The sequence below is a fragment of the Mus caroli genome, chromosome 2 (assembly GCF_900094665.2).
Source record: "Mus caroli chromosome 2, CAROLI_EIJ_v1.1, whole genome shotgun sequence".
NCBI classification, from domain to species: Eukaryota; Metazoa; Chordata; class Mammalia; order Rodentia; family Muridae; genus Mus; species Mus caroli.
The window spans coordinates 3,195,975-3,208,573 of record NC_034571.1 but is presented as its reverse complement, the minus strand read 5'-3'; the positions used below and the strand labels follow the sequence as shown (position 1 = coordinate 3,208,573).

Sequence of the window (12,599 nt, the reverse complement as noted above, 5' to 3'; positions counted from 1 at the left end):
GTCCGTGTGTTTTGAGGTGCCACATGTTGCAGCTTTCTGAAATACGAGAATGGGCTGAGGAGTATAGCCCAATGGGATAACATTTCTCATTCATATATGTGTGCATGTATACTAGAAATATGTGTATACATATATATGAGAAATATATATATACATATATATGAGAAATATATATGCATATATAGGAGAAATACACACACACACATATACATATATATGTGAGAGGACCCAAGTTTTATCCTCAGCACTATAAAATACCCCAACAAAAACATGAATAACCACAGTATGTTTGAGGGTTTTGAAGCTATACAAATATCAATCTGTATATATTTGTTTTTTAATATCTTTTATTGTTAAGGAAATGGTCAAGTGCAGAGGCCTTGCTTATTCTAAAGGCCTCCTGGTAAAAAAATGAGATGTCAAAACTTAGGAAGAAAATTTTTTAAGGCATGACAAAGAATATCTTAAAATAATATTTAGCTGGAGAAAAGAAGACCCAAACATATCTATAAAACTGGCTTTTCTCAGACATGAAAATCACAACAAAGACCTTATGACAGAAACAAAGCCCAGGTAGGTAGATAAAAATGTACAGGGCAGAAATACCACTCATGTTTTCCAATATTTACAAGTGAATGCACAAGACACAGGGAAACAAGCACAGCTCTAACCTCACCGTGCGCGCGCGCACACACACACACATGGAAAGTAAGCACACCCAGCCACCAGCCACAGGTTGACCTTTATCTACATTATCTCTAGTCACAGTGACTCACTAATGAATGCTTTCACAAAGAGAAAGATCTAATGAGCCTCTAAGCCAAGGCGGTGGCAGAGCAGAGGGCATGAGAAGACGATCAGCAGCTCTCTGCGGGCTCCTCCTAGAACCAGGCTCGATTGTGGAGGCCTTGTGACCATGATGGACAGACCTTCTGCATTTTAAGGTGTGCTGCTAAATACAAGACAGACAGGTACAAGTATGCTATAGTTACATAGTTGCCTCCGAGCCCGAGCTGACTAGATTTGAAGTCCCGCTCTTGGCTCACCCTGGGTGAAAACCTTACCCTTACTAAGCTCAGGTTCCTCGTCTGTGACATGGAAGGATAATTGTACAGAAAACACTACTAAACGCTGCCTGGTGCCATAATGGCAAGAATTAAGTAAGATAATTCCTGTAGAGCATTTAAACAATGCCACGAAAGTATTCAAAAGAGGTCAGGGCTCCTCAAGGTGAAATAGGGAAAATGTGTTTAAAATACAGTAAGTACTATGACGCTTCAGTCTCAGCTGGAGGGAGGGAAGCAGAAAGGGCGTTCCAAAGTGCCTTGAAACCCAACCCCCTTCACTCCCGTCCTCACTCTGTCTAGCCCACTTTCCTGAACCACAAAAGCTATTTCTTTTTGTTATTTCTCCTTTGTTTTGCGGTGTGAATGTCAGGCACTCCCCTGTAGTAAACATCTCCATACAGTCCCATCTCCTCACAGATAGCAACATGTGTGGATTCTGCAGCTCTATATGTTTGCTGCCTAACACTAAACAGAGCTCTGCTCCAAGAAGGGACCCACAAGCCTCAGGTGCACACAACATGACAGGCTCCATCTGACAACACCTTGGTAGATTAAACAACGAAGAACCAGTTCACAGAGATGGGTAGGCAGAAACATAAGCCACTCTTGTAGAGGAACAAGGAAAGAGTGGTTGGGAAAAGAAGCCATGATTAAATGATGTCGTGACAGTGACTGTAAGGTTTGAAGGCAGTGAACTGAGTACCACGCTGGAAGCTCTAATGCTCATTTGTTTTGTTGTTATTGAGTTTACTAAACTACTATCTGACACTAACTGCTCATAGGATGACTTTATATAGGAAAAGCACCCCAAATAAAATGCAGCAGGTTGAAGGGTGTCCCCAAAGTTTACATCTACTCAGAACCAGTGTGTGTGTGGCCTAATTTGGAAAAAGACTTTGAAGACACCATTAAGCTCAGATGGTTCATTACAATAAAACTTAAGCCCAAAGTCTGACATCTTTATCAGGCAAGAGACACAGACACACATGTGACATGTGACATGTGACAAAGAAGTAGAGAAGAAGCTACAGAGCTACAAGTGGAAGAACACTAATAACTGGGGGTAGCCACCAGAGGCTGGTAGAAGGCCAAGAAGGAGTCTTCCTTCCCTGCAGCCTTGAGAGCAGCCATGTCTTGCAACAACAGAACAGGCTGTTGTGGCTTTTAGTCACCCACATTATACCTCTTGGCCCTGAAAATGAGTACAGTATGCAGATAAAGGCACTTTGGACTCTCGTTCTTTTTTGTGTTCCCTCACTAACTAGATTTCTACTGAGCACCTACTGCATACTGGAGTTAAACAGTGTGTGTGTATGTGTGTGTGTGTGTGTGTGTTCTCTCAGGCATGCCTCACTTTGAACATGAGCTCTACCACCTTGACACTAATAATAAATTCTCATCAGTAGTCTAAAATAACTCCAAACTCTAATACTCTGAAATACAAACTCATTGCCGGTGTGAAGTCCTGTATTCTCAGAAAAGCAGTAACATCTACCTACTGCCTATCATCTTCCATTTGGTAAACTTTCTCTGAGTTCATCCAGGGAAAATAAAGTGCTTTTACAACTGACTGGGTTTAAACTTGTTTCTCTTCTACCTCCAGTTGGTCTGTTGTAATTCATCCTATTTGTTTTCTATTCATTCCTACTATTTCTATCTAGTCTATTCCACTCATTTTCTAAGAACATACTCTAAAGCCTATGGCTCTAAGAATTTTAAATGTAAAGTTCTTATTCTTTTCAAAGGTTGATATAAACTTAGGTCTAGAAAGAGTATGGCTGAAATGGTAAGGAGGTATATTTAATCAAAGTATCACTCAGCAAAAGGTCTAATTTTTTAATTCATAAATAACAAGATGGAGATACCAAATTGTCTTGGAAACAGATTTTTCCTTATTCAGACCTACTGCACAACCACATACAGGCAGGTGCTGGAGAAAGGTTTCTGTTTGTGTCCCCATAAGCTCTAACATGATCCAAACCTCCTTATTTACAGAACAAGTAAGTGTAAGTCGGTTTTCCTTATAAGTATGCCTCAGCACTAAGGAGTTACTGTCAGTGATCTGAGTTGATTGGCACTAACAAAACAAACCAGTAAGTGCCAAAAATCTCCATGGAATGTGATCTCAATACAATGTCAAGGGATAGGAGAATATCATATCACCTTAAAAACTGGAGTTATTTTGCATTTTAGTTTCAAAGGCATAGTGGGTTTAGCTACTCACACTATAAAGGTCTCTTGTTTCTTCTTTCATTTTAGGGATCTCAAGAAGAAGGGCCCAGACTTCACCTCGGAGCTGGAGTGGAATTCCTTTGTAAATTCGTCGATGAAACTGGTTAAAACAAAGGAAACTAGACAAGGTTACAAAGCGACAAAAGCTTAGACAGTCCCTTCCACGGAGCCACTTGACTATTACAGAGGTGCCCCTTAGAGTTGCAGAGCAGAACGGATTCTATTGGTAAACTGGAAACATCTTACTTGCACATTTCCTTGTTATACACGACCTTCCCCTCAAGGAGTGCAGAAGGCACTGGTAACCTCTTTCCTAACACCACCTCCCTGGAGCACCACCTCAGGCCTCAGCCCTTCATCCCTTTGTGGAAATGGCACTAACCCCATCTGGTCAGACAAAAACAGTGGGCAAATCTCCATTAAAAGAAGACAGGGACTCCTACTCCTTCCGCAACTGTGTGGGGAATGAAGTCCACGTCTGTGCACATGGTGGGCAAGGGCTCTCTACTGCTGAGCTGCATTCTCAGCCAAAACGCTGATTCCCAAAGAAATAGGCACCTAAGTAGCCATGGTCAGTCATACGAGGTCCTTGAAATATGCATGCAATTACCCTGAGAACTTAAGGCTCAACAGACGTCCCTCTCTTATATAATTATGTATTTACAGTCCACTCAAAATAAGTGTCAGGGTCATTACAATGTGATACATAACAACATTTTGAAATGTAAAAGTGCACAGGCCAACTAAGAAATGATTGATAAATTATGGCAGGAGCCTTTAAGGAGAGTTTGGGGTTTTGCATATTTCTTTAGACTTTGCAACACTTGTTTATACCTAATGACGTATCTAGAATGAAACCCAAGTCTAAGCACTACAGTCTTTTGTTTCATATACAACTTATAGAAATAAATTGGAAGGGTGTGTGCATGTATGTGTGCGTGTGTACGCGCGTGCGTGTGCGTGTGTGTGTGTGTGTGTTGGGAGGGGTGGGTACATGTGTGCAGACCTATCTTATACATCTGTAAGCAAAGGCCAAATAGCATAGGTGATATTCATGATTCTTCAAGTACTGTTTACTTTCATCTTTTGAAGCACGGCCTCTGTTAGTCTGGCACTTGCCAGGTAGGCTAGGCTGACTGAGCAGGAAGCCCCAGGATCCACCTCTTGGAACCTCCCCAGACCTGACTGTAAGTTTGTACCACCACACCCAGAACCTTCAGGTAATATCGTCAGCGGTTTGACTGTGACTAGGTGTGGAACTGTCTACTTGTAGTACCCTGTGACCTGTCACAATAAGACCNGGTGTGGAACTGTCTACTTGTAGTACCCTGTGACCTGTCACAATAAGACCGGGTGTGGAACTGTCTACTTGTAGTACCCTGTGACCTGTCACAATAAGACCAGGTGTGGAACTGTCTATTTGTAGTATCCTGTGAATTTGACAAAGGTTTGGATTCTACAGCATTTCCAATTTTGGGGAATCAAGTTGTCACCGTTAAAGTAAGAGAAAAAAAAAGCAAGAATACTCCAGAAAGAAATAAAAACCCAATGGTCAACAGGCTATTTCACTGTTAAAGTAAGAGAAAAAAAAAGCAAGAATACTCCAGAAAGAAATAAAAACCCAATGGTCAACAGGCTATCAAGAGCTGGGTGCTCAAAAGAAGCCCTGACATGTTGTCAATGTCCTTACCCGCGGTACCAATTTACCCTGGTCCTCACTAGCCATTTACTACACATAAGCAGTCACGGTACACAGGAAACTATCAATGTCCTCGCCCATGGTACCAACCGACCTGGTTTCCTATACATAAGCATTCATTATACATAGGAAACGATTTTAAACTCATTGCTATATGTGTGTGCCATTTAATTATCCCAGCAACTCAACTGTACATACATGGAAAGTAAATCATAAAGAAGATAAATAACTTGCCCAGTGATAAGCCTAAAATGTTACCAACTATTTAAGAGAAGGAAGATCCTATGTAAAAGCCCAGTGCAGTAGCCTGTGCCTGTAATCCCAGTGCCAGGGAGGCAGTCAGGAGAGTCCCTAGGGGTTGCTGGCTGTCCACTCCAGATAAACTGATGAGCTCCAGGCCAGGGGCAGAGAGCCTGTACCAACGATGAGGTGAGGGCTGGGCTGGCGCTCAGTGAGAATGCTTGCCTAGCACGCAGAAGGCTCTAGGTTACATTTCTAGTATGAGCAAAACAAAATGACCCAAGTCAAGCCTTGACTTGAGGCTGGCTGCCATGACAATGGGAAGGTGGCTCTGTGGGTGAGAGTCCTGGATGTGTAAACGTGAGGACTGAAGTTCAACTCTCTAGCACCATGGAACAGCTGACTGTGGGAGTTCACTGCTCAGCCAGCCTAGCTAAATGGCAAATGCCAGGCTCAGTGAGAATGACCGAGCAAAACAGCAGAGTCCAAATCTCATTTCCCAGCATACAATGCATATCTGCATGTACAACCCCCCATTATACACAGGCAGTAAGGTCCAGGAGACTGAGGGCAATACTGCTGCCAACTCTGTCCTCTCCCACAGCATATCCACACCCACAAATAAATATTGTGTGTGTGTGTGTGTGTGTGTTTCAAGACAAGGTTTCTCTGTATAGCCCTGTCTGTTCTGGAACTGGCTCTGTAGATCAGGCTGGCCTTGAATCCTGAAATTCCCCTGCCTCTGCCTCCTGAATGCTGAGTGCTGGCATTAAAGTTGTGCACCACCATCCCACCCCTCCTTACCCCTCCCCACCACCCCCCACCCCTCCTCACCCTGGGTGAGTTTATATTTCTAAAGATCAAAGATCATCCTTTCTGGACCACAGCATACTGTTTTGTCAGAATTATTAAAATATATGGAAAAATGATTGAAAATGTTCTTAAAATTCAAGAGTGGATAACATTAAAACAATGGTAAAATAACTGAACTTAAGAAGAATATAAAAAGGTATCTCTGGCACCCACCCAAATATGCACACTAAAAACTTAACAGAAAAATAATGCTGATGTTCTAAAGTAAGGATTTACGGTTCTTCATCTCCAGACTTAGCCACAGGTCCAAGTCACCCAGGAAAAACTATTTTATACGAATGCCTCAATCCTTCCCTGTCACCACTGCCTACACAACACTACATAGTAAGTACTCACAGCACATGCAGATGCTGGCCACTGGTCCCTTACAAACACCATCGCATTTGAGTGCAGGAAAGTGTATCTGGGGACTGTGGAACCCGCCCTCTCAGATGCTATGGGCCACTTATATGCACTTGTTGTGGCTGCACATTTTTCCTTCATCTTGTCAATCATCATGTAAGTTTTAGAAATTTTGTAAAACATTAGGCACAGTTTACTGACCAATGGTAATGCCATGTCCATCTGCTGATCTTTCAATTAGCCTGTGATACAAGCATACATCTCACACCTACAGGGAAGGAAACACACAAAGCCCCCGCCATGGAGGCAGGCCAGCACTGTGCACACAACACAGGCAACACAACTCCCGAGGAAGCTTTCACCGAAGCTTCACCCTAAGACTCCAAATAGTCTCCACCAGAACCATGTTTGTATGAAGGCATTTTTGGAACTTTTCTGCATTACTACCATGTAAGCAGGGACTCCAAAGAGAAAACATTCCTCCCTCTCTTTTGGAAGAAACAAAAATAAGATGTTACCTTTTTGTATCAGTGCAATTTAATGTATGAATTGAAGGTGACAATTCTTTTAGAAGGTGCATTCTTTTCCACACCAAATTGGACCATATATATTATCAAATGATTCTACCATCATAGTTATGGAAGAGTGCTTTAAAATTATACATCAAAGAAATAGTTCTGCTAAAATCCCTCTTAATGGGAACTGCATTAGCCAGAGTTGCTGTCAAAGTAATAGCGTAGTGGAAAGAAGTACTCATCTTTGCAGAGACTGACTTACTTCGACAGATGCGTGTATACTGGAGAATAACATAAAGCCGTACAATTCTACAGATACCTTATTAGACTAAATGTGAGACACTGAAGTGTAGGTGAGACGTTCAGAAGCACATCCTGTTATCATTGTGATAACCACAATCTGTCCACAGAGGAGAAGGAGCTGTCACTGCGAGTGGATCTGAGGGTGTGCGCTATTAAACAGGAATACAGACGCTGCACCTAATTCCCCGCTCTGAAGTGATTTCTTTTAAAAATATCTTAAGTTCTAAAACCAATACTAAAACAAAGACTCAACAAAACAAAATGAACTTACTTTGCTGTAAAATAAAATGTAAGAGTTTGACTTTAAAATAAGGATACTTGGGATGCTCAACAAGAAAGCGAAGTGACATATCTCTGTGAGGTATACCTCAACCAGGAGATCTCCCCAGGGGGTAAGTGTCCTCTTAGGGCGGGGCACAGTCCTCATGAAAAACTGAAGAGTCCTATAATAAAGAGCCCTCACTGGACTTTGCTGAGCTCTGATTCTCTCCAACACCAGGACACAGCCTTTCCTGGGCACTTTACTTACTTAGTCCTTTTCATTTCATTTATTTAATCCTCACAGCAACTCTAAAAGACGGTCACTACTGCTGTCCTGTGTTACAGCTATTGACAGGCTGGAGTGTAAAACCAGGATACTCCACTCTAGGCTGCCAGAGATGTCAGAGCTATGAAAACCCAAAGACCTGATGTCCTATGGAATTCTATTTATACACGTGTGTGTATATGGGAGGGGGTAATTTCACGGGAACAGTATAAGAAATACAGGCCAGTGACATGCTCAGCAGGTAAAGGTGGCCAAGCCTGACAACCTAACTTCAAAAAACAGCGCCCATATATGGTAGAAGAGAACCGACTCTTCAACATGGTATTCTGACCTCCAAATGTACACTGTAATACATTTGTTCCCATATACATACAGACACTAAATAAACGTGATTTTTAAAATTTAAAGACTAAAGAAATAGAAAAAAAACCCTCTAAAGTTGGCTATATGTTTTGCTATAGGATTTTTTTCTTTTTTAAAAACTTTGCACGGCTAGCTAGCATTTATTAGGTCTGGTCTACTGGCCAGGCTAATGCTAGTTTCCCAAGGTTAGCCCAACAGACCCCCAGAGCCCTATCCCTTTAAAATCACACCTGTGTACACATGGAGGAGCTAGATGCAGAGCCACCTTTATTACGTCTGTGAAGGTCACTCATGTGAAGGTGAGATGTCAGTGGTTTGCAAGCATAAGGCCAAAACCATTTTCCAAGGATGGACACATGTCACCTTTCATTTCACTGTGATTTTTGCACTGACAGGAGAGAAAGATGGCAGTGAAGCTCCAACTACTGGGCACAGAACAAGGCAACAGGGCTACCTGAGTTATTCCCGCTACTGTGCTTTCTACAATGATTTAGAAAATCAGGTTCACAGAGGAGTGGTCCTGATGCAGCACAGAATGCACTAAGTGAATAAACTCTAAGCTCTCGGGCATAGGCTGCAGCAATGCATTTGTGCCACTCCATACAATGGTCACTGAGAGAAAGGCATTGCCTAGGGCTTTGAGGATAATCTGCACCTCTCCTCAACCTCACAGAGCACCATTATACTCGAGAGAGGGAACCACCTGACTGCAGTTTTGTGCCTGCTCAGATTTGGAGCCGTGTGTGGCAGACATTTCCTTACAATAAATACACTGTGTGTGTTGCTCCTGACAACAAACTTGAAAGGCATGCTGCGGGACTCCTGTGGCCAAGTGAGGACAGCTTTATTTATGTGGGCACTGAGGATACAAGGCAGATCATCAGGCTCGTACAAGGGATCTGTGGTCCCCGCCGCTCCCCAGCTCCCTACCCCCGCCCCCATTCCGATGCTTGGGTTAAAACTTAGCATGGATTCAGTGCAGACCAAAAGGAGGGTTCCTGAAAGCTCTGGAAAGGAGAACACTCCTGCTTCCAGAAAAGTGTCCAAAGGCAAGCCCTTTCCTGAGCAACAGGATGTGAATGTGAAGTCTGGAACTACAGCAATGTCTGAGCCCAGAGTAGAGCCAGAGCAGAGACAGGGGACGTCCGGACCCAGCAGAGCAGCTGAACCCAGTGGCACTCTGCCTCTGCTCCATGCAGGCAGCTTACCTCAGACAGTTGGAGCCACTCTCAACTAGGGATTCTACTATTTCCAACAGGAAGACTTCTAAGATCAAACATTAGGCCTCAGTAAACTAAAACCTCCCAAGTGAGTACAGAGGTAAACCTTGGAATATGGAAGGACAAAGCCCGTCCCGTGCATACCTTCTCGGTGTTCTTGTATCTCTCCCATTTTTTCAGCATTTTCAGCCACTTGGAAGTCCTTTCAATTTCCAGTTGCTTTTGCTAAAAGAAAATTCAAATCTAATGTTACTGTTTGAAGTTTCTTTACATATAAATCACAATGTAACAAAGCCAAAGAAAATGTTTTCGAAGTTACACTGTCCCAGAGAGCAAAATGCCTTGCCTAACTTGTTTGTAATCTGGATGATATGAGACTAGCATCTACTACAGTGGAAAGCTGAATCGTACATCATGCCTCATGTGCGTGAGGAGACAGCGATAGGGCCTGTTTGTGGTTTCTAGTATTTTAAAGACAATCAGAAAAACTATGTATACTACAAAAAAAAAAAAAAGAAAAGAAAAGAAAAGAAAAATCTGAAGTATTCTGCAAAGCAACAAAAAAACCTATAAATTTCAATTCTCCTTTATTTAATTTTACTAAATTCTAGCAAGTGTTTTTGATGACTAAGTTGTTGGGTGTGTGTGGTTTTTTTTTTTTTTTTGGAAGAATTCAATTTAGTAACTGTGTAATTAATATGTAACTAGCTCCATGGTAGAGAAACAATGTACAAATGTAAGTCACAGTTGTCACCCTGAGACTCTTCATTCATGTGCTAACACAGAGAGACACATGCCAAGGCAGGGGCTGACATGATATAGAGCTGGTGGCAAGGTCCCGTGAAAAAGTTATAAAGGACCCCACCTGAGGACTCAAAGATTATGATGGGCTTTGTCTGGTGATGTGGGAGGGATACATGTGTTTCCAATACCATGTGGCACTATCTAAGGAGCTGACACAAGTTCCCAAGAGCTTTAAGAAGGAACCAGACTACCATGGGGATGTGCAGGCAAGTTACCACAAAAAGGGCTTTGTTCCTTTCTTTCTGGGTTCCAGGAAGGGAAATACATTTTTCTCTAAGTATTTAGGCCTGGGAGTGTAATAACTATGTGATAAAAGCAATAAAAGAGCAAACCGCCCAGGAAAATCAACAGCTCTATAGATCAGCTTACAATCTGGGTGTGCGCTCCTGTCAGCCTCTGGGGCAGGCCTGAAAGTGAGGCTGCAGATAGAAAGAGCCTGCAGGGCAAGTCTCAAGGGCAGAGGCACTCAGAACAGGCAGGTTCTCCTGTGCTCTGAGGTCACCCTTTCTGTCTCCAGCTGCCATCCTGTCTTCTTTCTAACACAGGCAGTCCTGTTCCCTGGATAAAAACTATGGCTCCTCACTGACTGGCCCCACTCCAGCCTCAAACAGGCAGGCAGTACCCTGGCAGATGGCACACCCACCACCAATAATTTTAGATCTAAAAGCATACATTCCCCAAGGAAAATCCTGAATTTAGGAAACAATTCTCACCAATGAGAATGTTTTTTATAGAACTTACCTTTAGGTATATTCATAAAACTCTGTAATTACTTTCTAACTCTTTAAAGTTTTTATGAGTTTTTGTAATAAAAAAAAATCACTTGTGAGCAAAAGAAGTTGATTCCCTTTTTCAAAAGGCTAAACAGCCCTTATTGCATTATCAGTAATGAAATGATGCAGACGGGTCCAGAAATACGTTTAATTTTACAACTCAGTGGGGCACTGAAATCTAATTAATGTTTTACTAATGTGACTTTAGAGAAGGCCAAACTGTAAAGAACCAGAGACTGTTCTGTGTCGCCATTTGCTGTGTTGTTGTTACTCCACATCCTCCTCTGACCCCCTGAAGCAGAATTCCCTTTTCTACCAACAGGAAACACCCAAATAGCACAAGCCAGCAAAGATGACCACACACTCAGCCAGGCGGCCCTCTGACTTCCACTTTTATTACTATGAATTACCAATAAATCACTTCAGGAAGTAGTCATTCTTTTTTAAGATACATTTTGTATATTAATGTTTGCCATAAATTAGTTTAAATGTTATGTATCCTGAAAGAATAAGACATATACACACCATTTTCAGAACCATTAAGCATGATTTTCTTTCTTCTATACATATAAGAAAATATACCAGGGCTGGAGAGATGGCTCAGCGGTTAAGAGCACTGGCTTCCAGAGGTCCCGAGTTCAATTCCCAGCAACCACATGGTGGCTTACAACCATCTGTAATGGGATCTGATGCCTTTTTCTGGCGCATCTAAAGACAGCTACAGTGTGCTCATATTCATAAAATTAATAAATAATTCTTTTTTAAAAAAGAAAAAGAAAAGAAATTATAGCTTGGATAATCTCTAGTGTAGGAGTTTAGACTTCTATGTTAGTTGAGCACTACAGAGAGTGCTGACTCGGCAATACCATCATTTCAACTATACCAGACCTGAATGCCCATCAAAGTAACCCTCTCGACCCATCAGTAATCCATAGTCAAACCCACTCTCTTACCAAATACACAGACGCTGACTGTCCTAACAGGTATTTTGAAGAAATAACGGAAACCATATTTGACAACTGTGAACTGTGTTAGTATTTTGTGTAAGTTCTGCCCCAGTTACCTGACAACTGCCAGGTATGCCTGACTCACTCATTATAAAAGGGACCACTTGCCCCTCCTCCCTCTCCCCTCTCCCTCTCTCTTGCCTTCCTGCTCACACTCTCTCCCCATTCCCCTCCCACTTCTCTCTCCATGTGCTCCTGGCCGGCCTCTACTTCTCTCCTCCTCCTCCTCATCTTCCTTTCTCTCCCCCTCCCCTCTCTCTCTCCCTCCCTCTCTCTCTCTCTCTCTCCCTCCCTCTCCCTCTCTCTCTCTCTCTCTCCCCCCACACACACCCCCACCTCTCTCCCTCCGCCCTTACTACCCTTCAACTTCCCTCCCCATGCCCTGAATAAACTCTATTCTATACTGTACCATCACGTGGCTGGTCCCTCAGGGGGAAGGGATGCCTCGCTCGGCATGGGCCCACCAAGGCACTCCCTTCCCCTACACCTGACTGTACACCTCCACAGAACATATTCCCCCTCTTTTTATCTTTTTATAAACACATCATTAAGTGCCCCAGAAAAACAGGCTACAGAACATCAGTGAGTCATGAATTCATTTACAACAAACTAAA

General features: G+C 42.6%; 1 protein-coding gene across 5 annotated transcripts in view; it reads right to left on the bottom strand.

The window, feature by feature from the left end:
* Positions 1-12,599, bottom strand: part of Usp6nl (USP6 N-terminal like) — a 123,402-nt gene that overhangs the window by 28,050 nt on the left and 82,753 nt on the right. For all 5 annotated transcript variants that reach the window (XM_021154013.2, XM_021154009.2, XM_029470742.1 and 2 more), the window contains 2 exons: positions 9,546-9,626; positions 3,292-3,399 (listed from right to left, as the gene is read on the bottom strand). In XM_021154013.2, the coding sequence (XP_021009672.1) occupies positions 3,292-3,399; positions 9,546-9,626 (189 nt within the window). The remainder of the gene's footprint in view (positions 1-3,291; positions 3,400-9,545; positions 9,627-12,599) is intronic.